Source organism: Echinops telfairi, unplaced genomic scaffold, assembly GCF_000313985.2.
Source record: "Echinops telfairi isolate 266 unplaced genomic scaffold, ASM31398v2 ScPeMD7_23;HRSCAF=83, whole genome shotgun sequence".
Taxonomy (NCBI): domain Eukaryota; kingdom Metazoa; phylum Chordata; class Mammalia; order Afrosoricida; family Tenrecidae; genus Echinops; species Echinops telfairi.
This window is the reverse complement of record NW_022103920.1, coordinates 7604304-7619158: the sequence shown is the minus strand read 5'-3', so window position 1 is coordinate 7619158 and position 14855 is coordinate 7604304. Positions and strand designations below refer to the sequence as shown.

The window sequence follows — 14855 nt, the reverse complement described above, 5'->3', positions numbered from 1 at the left end:
GGGAAAGGCCCCTTCCCTCTGCTGGCTGAAGCACCAGCAGTGTGAGTGGGGGCTGTGTCACCAGGTGCTTTCCATGCGCTGGCCCTGCTTTGGGGGCTTACACTGTGATGGTTCCCTGGAGAGGGAGTGGGTGGAGGGAGCGTTACCCTTTGCTCTGAGGCCTGGTCCACAAAGCAGTGGGCATCCAAGGAGGCTGATGCTGCCGGTGAAGGAACTGCCTTCTCTTGGAATCAGTGGCAGCTCTGCTGGCCTGGGTCGGTCAAGAGCAAGGGGAGTGGAGCGCAACCGGTGAGCTTCCTGGACAGCCAGGGAATCCACCCCCGTGACCACCTAAGAAACGGAGCCCTTCCTCTAATGACTGTGTACATAGTTTCTCAGTATTTCTTAACCTCGTAAGTTTTACTGTCCTACGGGGAACGCTCCTCACACCTTTGCCGTGGCTGCCTCTGTCCGCACGGTGGTTCCTCGGGAGCAGGCGCCCGCACCCCTTGGGGCAGCGCTCTTCCTCCATGGAGATCGGGAAGGACGCTGGGGCAGCGGTCCTTGTTACCTTTTTTTTTTTTTTTAATTATTTGGGACAGACTGGTGCTTTGATTTTAATAAAAACTAACTTTGATGGATTCTTCCTGTGACTCTTTTCCCACCATCGAGGATTCTATGGAGAGGTTACTGTGTCATTCCGCAGGACCCTCACTGGTCTGAGAGGCCTTGGTGCCTCCAGCAGTCATGTCGCCGGCACATGTAGGGAACAAGCTGCTGGCCCACGAGTACTCTAGGAAGCCATGCACATTGCTATGGTCAAAACGTGCAATTCTCTGTTTTTCTGCCAGCTTCCAAGGATAACAGATGACTTTTCCAATCAAGCCATCCTCTGAAAGGTAGGCTACGATGCCCGGGGTGAGGAGTGGGTAGGTGGGAGAGAGTAGCCGAGAGTGGGTCACTCTTGTGTGTGCTGTGTGCATCTCGCCACCCAGCCTGGAAGGTAGCTTAGGGTTAGGGTGGGGGGACAGTCTGCTCCTGCTGCGTGCACACACTTCTCAGGGTCCTCGAGGTCTGCCTGCCGTCCTAGAGTGGGTCTCCCTCCGCTGGGCTCAGACGTCCCCGAGAGGATCTGACATCCAGCAAACAAAGTAAACACAGTAGTTTCCCTCAACAGGGAGAAATAAAGGTATTTGCAGACAAGGAAAAGTAGAAGGAATTTGTATAAACAAGACCAGTTTTACCAAAAAAATATGAAGGGGAAGGGAGAGCCTTTGGATAAAGATTTAACAAGAACATAAACCTAAGAGGTCAGTGATACCAGGACATGACTCGGCAGTCAAGCCACCACAAGTATATCAAGGAAGACAAATGCAAGGGAAATAGGTAAGTAGGTGGAAGTCACTCCATGGAAAAGAGATGAGTGGTTCGCAGATCCCGCTTTAGATCTGGGAAGCAAACAAAAGGGCGTAGAAGCGGTTCACCCCACCTGGATCCTACCACCCTGGACAGATCAGCCTCTCAAAATGGTGGCTTCTGCTGTAATAGCCCTGCCTGGTACCTCCTGATCTCTGGGGACCGAACCCAGCCCCACAGGGCTTGGCGGACTTCCACAAGTAGGTAGCCATGGCCACACAGACATGGTGTTGGGCATATCCGGTTCAGTGCTTAGGGAACCCCACCACAGCTACTGATGTTGGCTGACCAGACTCAGAAGCATGGGTGGCAGCTGTGGAAATGACAATGAGGCCTCCAACCCCCCCTATCCACTGATTTTACCTCTAAGTTGTGGGGAGCCCCTGCTTCATACCTTTCCGTAAGGAGTTGTAGTGTGAAGTGTGGCAGTAGGCCTCCATGGGCCCCGGCATCACTGCACCATAGGTCCCATGGCCTGGCATCTCCGCACCACTAGACTTCCAGTGTAGCTGGGGCCCTTCGCCTGGTCAGCCAGGGAGGCCCCAAGTGGCCATCCTCAATGGAAGGGAGCTGGCCTCTCGCCCCCCACCAGTAAGAAACCCAAACCACTAGAAAGGAAGCAGAAGCCGTAGTTTTCTCTGCACTGCCGCCTCACCGAGGGGCCACGCCAACACGTGCGGGGTCTTCAGGCAAGGTTGCGTAGTTCCATGATAGTTCCTCTGCATGGTAACAGGTATTGAAATGACCTCGTAAAGTAACAAAGCTAGAGATTAAAATATCTGGTAACTATTTGACTAGGCGGCCCCCTCCGAGTATCTGACACTGTTGGCTCATCGGAGCTGCAGGTGGTTTCAAACTGCCGAGCCTACGACTTACAGCCCAACTCGTAACCACTACACACCACCAGGGCTGGTTTAGGCGTGTTTATTGATGAGATTGTGTTTACATGGAGGCCACCGTTGAAAGGAAAGGGTTCATTTTTGTGTTACGATGTTGTGAAAGGCATGGTGATGCCAGCTCACACTCTTGTCTCTGATACAAAAATCCCAGCACCAACGCATGACGGGGTTGTCTGAGCATTTATTCATTAAGACAGCATACTTTTACAGTAAGCTTTTTATAAAAGTTATTGACATCTTTTATGGCTGAGATAAGTGCACCACTTCCTACCCCACGCCCACTAGTCTTTGAATACAGAATCCATTGCCTGATCACCTAGTCAACTACAGATAACAGTGAAGAGAGAAAGGCCACCAGTCCGTGAGCAAGAGACCGCTCCTCCTCCATGTGCTGGTCTTCATTTGACTTGCTAGAAGAGGAAAAGGTGATTTAAGAAATCAGTCACACGCTCATAAAGCCCACTCATGCTCAGCTGTCTGGTAGGTAAACTAGGACCCAGCAAAGACTTAACCTTTGTGTACCTGAAAGTGTGCTATCTTTATCATTCAGTTTTTCTAAGTTTAGGCATCTTCATGAGGACTTGATTGGATTTCTGATTGACCAAACACGACCCACTATCATGGAATCCATTTCAACACCTTGCAGAACAGAAGTGCCCCACTGGGTTTCTGAGGCTGTCAGTCATGGAGCAGAAAGCCTCACCTTCCAAGGAAGGGAGCATCTGGTGAGTTCACACTGACCTTGCAATTAGCCCAACACAACCCACTGCAAGACCAAGCTGACCAGGCTAGTCAGAATGAATGAGCTCCGCAAAGGTAAAACAATCGGTACTTACTGGCTTGCCTCATCCAATTACTGGGGTGTCGCATGGTTTGGAAGGGGGCTGTGTTTTAGGCAAACCCCTTCAATCCTCTAGAATCTAGAGGTCTTTGCAGTTAGACTTTGTTAAATGATTACCCATGCTGAGCTTGAACTGAACTTGTGTTCCCACCCAAGAACTTGCAGTAACCAGCTGGGCACTTGACTGAACCTACTGTGACGGTTATGAAAAGGATGGTCCTTAGGCCTGGTAGCAGACCCAAGGCCATGCCACCGCAGCCCAGCCCTTGTTAGTGAAGGAGTGTGGCTCCAACTGCAAGGCCATCAGGCTCACTAGGTGGCATGCCAGGCTTGCTTTATAGAGGTTGTGACTTGTAACCCTACATTAGCATGGCCTGAACCACTACTGCCCAAGTCCACAGGGAGCCTCACAGTGTTTGTCCCCCATGCCCCACCACTTGATGGCATGCCCTTCCCACAAGCCCCTCTGCCTGCCTGTTCCTCGGTTTCCTCTTGTTCAGAAGGGTGTGATGGCCCCATCAAGTCATCTAGTTCTAAGTGGCTCCCAGCTGTCACTGACTGGCTGCCTCTCCAAGCCCGCAGCCCACAACCAGGATCCCTAACCACTGGGCAGCTCATCTAACCTGAGGTCACAATGAGCACCTTTTGACCTAGGGTCAAACCCAGAAGAGTCCTGTGCTGATTGTTTTGTTTGTTTTTTCCCGTCCCATTCTTGTTAGGCGCTTCTGAGTCAGTGTTGACTCAGCAACCATCTGTACAATATGGGGGTACCAAGAAGAAAACCCTGAATTCTCCCACCCCAAAGCTTTGCATTCTGTTACAAAACAAAACCTTATCACCTTCAAAGTGCTCTCCATTACACTTAATACTTCAGTCAAATTTGCGATCCCACTCTTGGAAACATTTTTCAAACTCTTCTGTTTGGATGGCTGATAGCACCGCTCTTGTTTATTTCTTTACCTCTTCCTACATCATCATATTGCTGTCCTTTCATGTCCCTTTTCATTCACAAAAGCAAGAAGGTGCATGGATCAAGGTCAGTTGAGTCCAGTGTGTGGGAAGAGAGGCATGCTGTTTTGCCAAAACTGGCTCATTGAGAGGGCTGTGAGCAGGTGCATTGTTGTGGCAAAACCAGTCCCGTCTGCCACAAATCAGGCTTTTTTTGTCACTGTCTTTTCAGAGCCTCTATATAGAAAGCTTGATTAATATCCCCCTCACATCAAGAAAACAAAGCATCGTCTTGATCTTTGATTTCAGTTGACTTTTTTTTTTGATGAAGTGACGATGGTGCCTTCCATTGGCTTGATTAATGTTTGCTTGGGATCAGAATCAGCCCCAGGTCTCCACACCATTAATGACCTTGGTAAAAAAAAAAGTCTGGGTTGCTTCAGGGATGTTCTTTCAAAGCGTGGCATGTTTCCACTCTACACTTTATCCTGTTCACTCAGAGCCTAAGGCACAGGTTTCCCAGCAGTCCGTCTCATTCCTAAATCTTACATTACAGTTCACTGAACCGAGCTCCAAGAAAGTCCAGATAACTTCCCCATCTCTTCATTGGTCCCTCGTGGGTCTTTGAGCACAAGTGCATGGATTTTGTCAACATTTTCAGCCATTTGGGGTCGTCCAGAACAAGGTTTGTCATCAACATTTCACCTCTTATGAAATGAGAAAACCACTCGTACACTTGAGGTTTTCCCACAGCACTGCCCTTGTTAGCTGTGTTCAGGATCTGTGACGTTTTTCCCAAGCAGGAAACAAAGTTCCACAGCCACATGCTGTGCTCTTACGTTGGCGTTCACACACAAAAACCGAGGTCCAAGTGAAACAGCTTTTAGGAAGAAACGCTGACCAGAGAGAACCGTCCCAGGCGAAGCCACTGGGTGCACTAGCTCAGAGCTGGGTGCACTTGCTCGATGCTCGCCTAGCTGGAAAAATAAGTACTACGGAAATTTTTCTGGTGTTTTGGGAGTACAAAACATTGACAAGACATTGCCCGGTCCTGTGCCACCCGCACAGTTGTTAAGTGCGAGCCCATTGTTGCAGCCACTGGGTCCATCTCATCTTGTTGAGGGGCTTCCTCTTTTTCCATGTCGCTCTACCAAGCCTGGTTCCCTTCTTCAGGGACTGGTCTCCCTGGGAGCCCCGGTGGCATAGTGCTTGCACATTGGACAGTTTGAAGCCACCAGCTGCTTGGGGGGAGCAAGATGGCGCTGCAACTGTGAAGAACAGCCTTGGAAACCCGCAGGGCACTTCTACTCTGCCCTGTAGGGTCTCTCTGGGTTGGCATCGACTTGATGGCAGTGAGTTTGGTTTTGTCTCCTGACACCTGGTCCAAAGTACAGGAGACGAAGCCTCGCCATTTGTTCCTTCTGAGAGCCTGCTAGCTGTGTGTCACACAGATTTACTCCTTTTTCCATGTTCATTCAGTAATTACTTGTGGAGCCTACCTTACCCACCCACCACCACCAATGTGTCTCCCCAACCATGAGGACCTGCTGTTCAGTCTACCGAGGGGAGATAGGGGATGGGCACAGTGCTTGGCAGCTAACCAAAATGTCTATGGTTGGAGCCCCCTCGGGACTCGACAGGAGAAAGGCTTGATGATCTCAGAGAAATTTACAGTCTTAGGGCTCCTGTGGAGCAGCCCTGCTCTGTCACACAGGGCCAGTGGGAATCCCGACCAACCCAACAGTGGGCAGCAGGTGTCTTGAGACCCTATAGTCCCAAAGGCAGTGAGTGGCATTCCTGTCCCCGGTCCCCTCCACTCTGCAGCAAAGCTCCCTTCCAAGGGAAGTAGTCAGAGGGAGAACATCACCATCCCACCTCATCATCCTGCTCAAGTGACAACTGCAGTGAACAGCGTGGGTGACAGCGTCACACTCAAAAGCCAGCTGCAGGAAGAAGTGGGGACCTCAGACCTGCTGTCAAAGGATTCTTCCACCCAGCCAGCCGGGAGGAAGGCCGGCCGCCAGGGGCATTGGCTTACCTGCAGGGCCCGGCCTTTGGTCTCGATGGGGAGTGTGAAGGCGGAGATGGCGCACACCACACAGACGGAGGCGAACAGACACAGGGCCCCCAGGATCGAGGCGCTCATGAGGACCTGCAGGTCACAGGGAGGGACAGCCAATATATAAATGTCCTGACTGCTCCGGGCCAAGCTGGGTAGGCATTTGAGCTGGGATGTGGGGCATCTGTCTGAAGCAGCAGCTTTCCCACCCACCCTCTGCCTTGGTGCTGTGTCCCCAAGCACCCTGTTCCCCTGCTGTCCTGGCGAGAGTGGCTTGGGCAGAGATGTCCTCTCCACAGAGAAGACCACTGTACATGTTTCTGTGTAAAATGCTGCCCGGCTGACAGCCAGTCCAGCCCTGCAGCGTGTCTGTGCCCGCTGTGCGGGTGGCTCCCTGCCCATCTCTGGGCTGACCCTCCCTCCCTGGGCCTGGGGAGCCTGAGCAAGCTCCTCACGCCCCAGCTTCCCCCAACTGTGCTCCAGACCCTCGCCTCTTCCTCTCTGGGTTGTGGCAGTTAGGGACTCTGGGGCAGTGAGGAAGAGGAAGAGCTTCCCCAAGGTGGACAGACTGCATCGACGGGCTCCGACGTCAGAAACACCGTGAGTGTGGCAAGGGCCTGGTGGTGCTTTGTGCTGCTGTGTGTAGTAGGGTCGCAGTGAGTTGGAACCGTCTGACTGGAACTTCCCAACAACCACACAAGAGCTAGGGCAGGTCAGGGTTTCTCTCGGCCATGGGGGGCTTCCTTCAGGAGAAGATGAACCATCACTAATGGGGACCTGGTTTCAGCCAGCGAGAAAACCCCACAGGAGGAGGAAGCAATGAGCGTTCTGCATGCTCTGGAGTTCCTGGGTGGTACAAACTGCTAGGCGTCCCACTCCTAACTTGGCATTTCGAATCCACTCAGGGTGCCTCAAAAAAAGGCCTGGTCAACTACTTCCCCCCAAAAGTAAACAACCGACAGACAGACATGAAAACCCTGTGATGTGGCACTGCCATCCATCCGAGCTGCCGGGGCAACCAGTTCGGTGTTTGGATTGGGGAGCCACTAGAACAAGAAGTCTCCAGTTCACGAAGGAGGGGGGTGGGGGCAGGAGAGAGGCCAAGAGGATGCTGGTTACTAGAGCCCCGTCAAGCACCTCGAGGGGTTTAGTCTCTCGCTATGAATAAGAGGGTGAGGAGCGGAGAGCAAGTAGACCTCCTCATAGGCAGGAGCCCTGGTGGCATAGTGGTCTAGGCCTTGGGCTTCTAAGTGCAAGGTCAGAAGTTCCAACCCACCAGCTGCTCCTCCGGAGAAATACCAGGCTGTCTGCTCCCAGAGAATCACAGTCTCAGAAACCCACAGGGGCAGTGCCACTCAGTCCTACCGAGTCACTCAGCACTGACTGGATGGCAGTGAGTTTGGTCTGTTGGTTCATGTGTGCAAGGGAAAGGGGAGTTGAAAGGGAACACACAGGTGGACAGAAAAGGACCCACCAGCAGGTACATTGAGAGTCTAAAAGCAGAGATCCAGGGGTAGGATGTCACAATCTTTTCTCAGAGGGTCTTCTGCGGCTGAACAGATCCCACTCGTGACAGCCCACACCCAAGGGGTCTTGGTCCCCACCATCACGGAAATATCTTTACATCATTGTCCGCCCCCAGAGCAGAAATGATTGAGAAAGATTTTTTTCTTAACGTCATTTGAGTCAAGTGACATAGGTGTTGGACACGGGAATTTCCCACAGTTGTAAGAAGCAAGCAAGGACCTGCTCTGTGAAGAACGTCTTCCCTGTGAGCACATCCAGATCACTGATTTGGGCACCAGACTGAACACTGCTCCAAGCCAAGATTCCCTCATCAGCGCTTAGAAGCTCTGAACCTGTCCTCCTTCAGGTTGAGAGAAGGAAAACACAAAAACTCTAAAACCGAACCCCATTGGCTGAGGCATTTAGAGTGCAGCTCAGCTTAGATCACTATTATTGCCTATGAAATTTCAAATTGGCCTTGGTTGAGAAAGTAAATATAGTAGCAGATGACCCCCAAAACTTGCCCTGATACTGTCTGTAACTATCCTATAATAAGCCCTTAAGCAAACATGCAATCTCTTTTCTGTGCAACACCTGCTGATGTAGTGGTTATGCATTGGGCTATGATCTTCAATGAGGTCTGCAGTTCAAAACCACCAGCCGCTCTAAGGAAGAAAGACGGGGCTCTCTACTCCCATAAACAGTTATAGCTACAGAAACTAGTGACCTCATTACTCCATCCAGAGCATGGTAGTTACATAATTTTGTGTCAACTTGATAAGTGTAGGGGAGGGGTCTAGCTTGTCAATCGGGTCACAGCCTGATTGACCCCTCCTCATGGGCGTTACCTCATGAGGATTCTGGGAACTTCCTAGCGGTGGGACCAACTCTTACTTTGCTACACACTCCCATTGACAAGTCACTTGGAGTGACACATGGCAGCCACGTGGAGACCCATGCCACTGCTGGATCCACAAGACTTCCCACCCACTGGCCTGTGACCTCCCTACATTTGATGTCATTGCATGAGTCTAAAGAGGAATTTGTGGACTAGTATCGGACATATGGGCTAATATCAGACTTATGGACTTGATCTGGACTGGTCTGAGATATTTTTTTTCAATATATGATTGCTTTTTTATATAAAACTCTTACACACATGAGTGTCTCAGGATTGGTTTCTGTAGTCAACCCAGACTAACACACAGGCGTTCCTTCAACCTTACCTCCCCGCTCTAAGGATAGATGGCTGCACCCTCCTTGCCCAACACCCTTCCCAAGCTCCCAGCACCTACGTCCCTGTGGCAGTCCTCCCACCACCTCAGCTGCTCCTCCCTGGCATCTCTCTCTCTGCTCTGTCCATATTTGTTGGCAGTTTCTTGTTCTACCAAACCAAACTCACTGCCATCAAGTCAATGCTGACCCATAGCCACCCTACTGGACAGCGTACAACTAGCCCTGTGAGTGTCTAAGACTACAACTATGCAAGAGTAGAAAGCCTGACTTTCCTGAGGAGTGACTGGTGGTTTCAAACCACTGATCTTGAAGTTAGCAGCCCAATGTGTAGCCACCATACCACCAGAGTCCCTTACTAATTAGAAAGTCACAAGAGAAGTTACACTGGAAGGAATCTATTCACAGTAGCAACAGAAGCCATGAAAGACCTAGGGATAAACTCAAGACAGGCTGGTCTATCTGAAGAATAGTAGTCCAGGAAGGAGCACAGGAAGTGCGGAAGAAAGACCTGTTCTCAGGGAGAAAGCCATACTATCCAAGCAAACAGCTCGCTGCCCCAGCCCACACGTGGAAGGAATTCACCATTAAACCCGCGCTAGGGTCTGGGCAAGCAAGGGAGGCCGGCCACAGCAGAGTGAGTCTAGCTAGTGTCTCAGAAGCACAGGCTGTGGCTGGGCCATGTCAACTTTGTAACCGGACTATGAATCTCACCCGAGTGATGCGAAGAAGAGGACAGTGGCAGACCGGGCACATCATCGGCAGAAAAAGACGGGGCCACTGTGGGCATACACCAAACACACCCCTGCCCATCCCTGCTGGTCGGTGGCCATTTGTTCTGTGCAGGAATTTCAGTTTGCTGTGCTGCCTGACTGCATGCCTGTTCCTAGAGCTCTAGACTATAAACAGAAAGGGCTGCCCAGAGTGTCAGAGGCCTCCCTGCACTTGGCAGTGTGAGATGGGTGTTGCTAGCTGTCAACCAGGTGGTCAGACTCCCAGTGACCCTGTGCTCCACAGGAGGATAGGCTGCCTGGTGACAGACAGGCATGTTTCCACCAACCTTAGATCCACCTGTCTCTGCACCCATCAACCTGTGACCTTACTGCATTCTGCACCATGGCATGGGGTTGCATGAGTCTAAAAAGGACTTAAGGATTTTTGAACTTGAGTTGGACTGGGCTGGGATGCTTCCTTGATATGTAATTAGTATTTGATATGAAGCTCTTTTTATACTCAGGTGAGTGTCATGATTTGTTTCTCTACTCAGCCTGGCCTACCATACATTATAGCCACACATAGGCCTCTGCAGATGGGTGGGCAGTGGCTGAGCACCAGGTGCAGGGTTGGTACTGAGCCTGGGTTTCTCGTATGGAAGGGGAGAGTTCTTCCCCTGAGCCCCGCGCCCCTCAGTTCGTGGTAGCAAACACCCCCATCAAAGTGTCACAGGTGCATGACCCAGTCTGCTCAGCCTGCCCAGCCCTCGCCCCTTGCTCTGAGAACTACTCAAATACACGTACACAGAGAGACCTCCACACACACATGCACACACAGAAACCTACGGAGAGAAAGAGATTCACCTAGACACACACCTGACTGCTGACCACATTTGATTCAGTTCTCCCATGGACAATAGTTGGCCTGGGCCAGCCAAGTCCCTTTCTGGAGACTCAGAACCTGGCATTGCCCGTGAGGAGTTGGGTCTGGGCACACGGGGTTGGGATGTGGGGCCACCTTGTACACAGGCCAACAGGGTGCTAACCCTCATCAAGGTGGGGTGGCTACGACATGCTTAGGGGGGTTGAGGTGACTGGGCTAGGTTTCTGGCAGCCCACCCCAGGACCCAGCCTGTGACCAGAGTCAGCTCAGGGGCTCGCTGCTGCTGTGGTCAAAGAATGACCAGGCTGCAGACCACAAGCCTGGCAAAAAAGAGGGGGAATTGGGGGGAAGAACATGCCTCGTGTTTCTCAAACTCAGAAGCCACAGCTCTGCAGGTCTCCTGTCTCCCTCCTAAACTGGCCGGGCCCACCAACCCAGGTCACCTGGATTTTAAACCCACCTGTCCCTGCCACTACCTTCATAAGGACCTCATGGAACAAAACATGTCTGGATTGTTGAATGGAAAACCAACTTGCTCTGTAAACTCCCACCAGATCACAATAAAGAGGCTTCAAGAAGAGTAAACTGAAGTCCACAGGAGTCCTAAGGTCTAGTCTTAATCCACAGAGACCCTGTCTCTCGCCTGCCCCATGGGAAACACAGCAAAACAAAACAGACCAGCAACCCAAACCCACAATGCTCATGGCAACTTCACAGCTACAGAGAAGACCTGCTCCACCCGTTGTTCCTGGCTGCCATCTTTACAGGTGTCCGTCAGCCAGCTTTGCCTCTGGCTGGATCACCCTCTCTGCAGAGCCCCAGGACCCTCTGCCCCTGCCGCCATCCCCTGGCAGACTGGTCATACCTGAGCTATAAAGGGTGCCATCATCGCACCAATGCGACACAGGGAGCCGCTGGTCCCCATCCCCAAGGCACGCATGGTGGTGGGGTAGACCTGTAAGGGTGGAAGCAGAGGGGACCACTTAGTGAGTCTGTGTCTCTTCTTTCTTAGCTCCTCCTCCTCCTCCCACCCCCTCCACCCCCAATCAAGTTTTGGACAGAAAGATCAATTCTTGACCCCAACACAAGATTCCCACCTTTGAGTTACTCATGCATCAGAGCAATCCCACAGAGGGATTGACTCAGGCATGCTGGACAGAACTGAGTGGCAAACAAGGGGAAGGGTGCATTGCACACTGCCCTTCCGCGATACTGGATCCTGGCCCTTCTGAGTCTCGCCGCACCCTCTACTCCAGCTGCCGCGTGTACACATTTGTAGGAAAGCCACACATTGCCTGAGAGGTACCGAGTGTCTGCTCGGGGTATGGACACTCCGAAAGTAGCTGATGGTGATGGTCACCCAACAGGGTGAATGTGACCCCGGCCAGTGACTGTCCACTGAAAACTGGCTGAAATGGGAGAGTGTCTTATCTCTCCCTTACCACAATAAAAATAAACAGCAACAAAGTATCATATAGCTTCATGTGGACGGACATCAAAATATCCCCTAAAGTATTCTTGAAACCAAGTGGTCATTGAACTGAATGAGTACAGTGTGTCTGCCCCGAGTGCTATGATTTTTCCAGATCTGTCTACAGGGCATCGAAGTCACAGAGCAACTGGAAAATTAGGAGACTCGGCAAGGGTTGGGGGGGGGGCACCATTTGGAAAAGGAAGGTGTGAGTTGCTTACAGAATCAACAAATGCAATCTGCAGCGTCGATTGTGTATGGAGTAAGGGTCAGATCAGTGTCTGTTTTTCTGTGTATATTTTCAACAATGGCAAGAAGCCAAATCAAAAATGTCAAACAAGTCAACGGCAGCCAAGTGTTACCGATTGCATTATGCCTCCCCCACTGCAACATGTGTTGAAACCCATGTGCCTTTGAAACTGGCATTTGAATGTGGACCGACGGAGGGGAATGAGCGGAATGATGGCATGAAAGACCGAACAGGGGATCTCAAAGGGCGGCTCAGGAAGACCAGGTGTTGTCATGGAACGTGCCGAGCCCTGGAATTAGGGAACCAAAAGCGAAGGACACGACTGGCATTTCTCAAGCAGAAAAAATGAAGACAAAACTCAAGCCTGGAGTTGCAATCTCCTATGAAGGGACTTCAAACAAGTTCGTGGAAAAGGGGAAATGGGCAAGGGAGAGGGAAACTTTCCATGGACTATTTGAACCCCCTTCTATGGGCAGAATACCACAGGAGCATCAAAAGAAGGGGGAAGGAATACACAGAGTTCACCATAAAAAGAATTTGTCGACATTCAACCATTCATTTCAGGAGGTACCATATGATCAACCAACAATGGTACTGAAGGAAGATGTCCAAGCTGCACGGAAGGCATTGACAAAAAGACGGGGCTGGAGGGATTGATGAAATAACCACTGAGCTTTCAACAGCAGCAACCTTGAAGCTGCTCACTTATCTATGCCAAGACATCTGGAAGACAGCTACCTGGCCAACTGGCTGGGAGAGATCCACATTAGTGCCCACTCCAAAGAAAGGTGAACCCACAGACTATGGGAGTTATTGGACAATAGCGTTAATACCACACTCCAGTAAGTCTTCCTGAAGAGAATTCCATGGCGGTTGCAGCAGGAGCTCAGCAGAAAGCTGCCAGAAATTCAGATGAAAGGATGCGGAATGAGAGATCGCGTCTCTGATGTCAGATGGAGCTTGGCTGGAAGCAGGGGATATCAGAAAGATATACTTGTGTTTTATTGACTATGCAAAGGCATTTGGCCGTGTGGAATACACCAACCCGCAGATGGTCTTGAGAAACTCCAGAATGCCTTTGGGTGTTCACATGAGAAATCTGTCCATAGACCAAGGAGTAGTCATGAGACTCATTAAACAATGCCAAATGCAGACGACAAACTTGCCTGCTGAAAGCCAAGAGGACCAGACTACAGATCACACTTCCAATACCCATCACAGCTCAATGTAAAGAAACCAAAACCTCTCACAGCTGGACCAACAGACAATGTCGTGATAAATAGGGGAAAGATCAAAGTTGGCAAAGATTTCATTTCACTTGGCTCTACAACCAACATTTATGGAAGCAGCAGAAATCGAAGGTGAATCTGCTGCATAAGACCTCTTCTTCTGCTTCCATAAATGGTTGTAGAGCCTGTTCTTGGCTTCGAGGTGCTAAAGAGCAAGGAGGTCACTTTGAGGACGAAAGCGTGCCTGACCCAACCCATGGGAATTTTTATCTCGCGATGCCTATGAAAGCTGGACCACGAAGAGAGAAGCCGGAAACAGCAGCTCTGCATTTGAGCGATGGAGTCGGAGAGATGATCGGAAGTCCCAGGGACTGCCTGAATAACAAGCACATCTGTTCTGGAAGAAGTGCAGCCAGAATGGATGGCAAAACGCAATCTCGTATACGTTGGACATGTGAGCAGGAGGGACCAGTCTGCAGAAGAGCATCGTGCTTGGTAGAGTCGAGGGGCCAGGACAAAGAGGAAGACTCATGGAGATGGAGTGACACAGTGGCTGCGACAATGGGCTCAATGAAACATAATTGTGAGGACGGCCCAGGGCCAGGCAGTGTTCATGTGGTAAGTAAGTGCCAGTGGGAACGGACTCAAGGACACCTGACAACAACCTACCTGTAGTTGTAATCCCACCTGGGGATGGGTTGTCTGTTATATGAATGAGACAGGGTTAGTGTCAGGGTACAGCGTGAGTCAAGCTTGATGGAAGAGAGAATTAAATAGCCAGGAGGAGACGAAGCAGAGATGGGGGAGACAGAGGCCAACATGAAGATCACCCAGGAGCAGAAACAAGTGCCTTCCTCCAGATCCCAGAGAGAGAGAGACCCTTCCCCTAGTGCTGGCACCCTGGGTGGGAACTTCAAGCCTCCTCAGCTGTGGGACAATACACTTCTGTGCTAATGTCACCCAGGTGCAGTGTTTCTGTTCACAGTGGCACCAGGGACCTGTGGCTCATGGACAGATGCCCTCTCTAAGTCACCTGCTGCCACAGGCAGCCCCACAGAAGCTGACCTCAGCCGTGTAGATGTAGATGGTGTTGAAGTTGGCGGCCACTAACGCTCTCAGCATGAAGAGGAAGCCGATGAGCCCAGAGCTGGGGAACAGGAGGAGAGAGATCATGGGTGGCCAGGTCCCAGTGGGCTGACAGGAACACGCACCACAGAGAACCCAGACCCCAGGGGCACCCCAAACCAAATCCCTGACCCTAGCCCTTCTCCTGCTCTGTCTGTCCCTGGGGTGCCATTCCACACCACAGACAGAGTGCTTACAAACTGCGGAGGAAATGACGGGCTGGACTGGAGGCCAAGCTGGGGTTGCAAAGTAAAGGCCAGTGTTTCCTCATCCCACAGGGGCACTCTCTGTGTGAATCCCGGG

General features: G+C 51.2%; 1 protein-coding gene across 1 annotated transcript in view; it reads right to left on the bottom strand.

Annotated features, from left to right (window-relative positions):
• Window positions 1-2455: 2455 nt before the first annotated feature.
• SVOPL (SVOP like) overlaps window positions 2456-14855 on the bottom strand; it is a 50802-nt gene continuing 38402 nt past the window's right edge. Inside the window, exons 14-17 of the mRNA XM_030885272.2 lie at window positions 14493-14574; window positions 11343-11432; window positions 6122-6235; window positions 2456-2704 (exon numbers count right to left, since the gene is read on the bottom strand). Coding sequence (XP_030741132.2) covers window positions 2693-2704; window positions 6122-6235; window positions 11343-11432; window positions 14493-14574 — 298 coding nt within the window. The 3' untranslated portion in view covers window positions 2456-2692. The remainder of the gene's footprint in view (window positions 2705-6121; window positions 6236-11342; window positions 11433-14492; window positions 14575-14855) is intronic.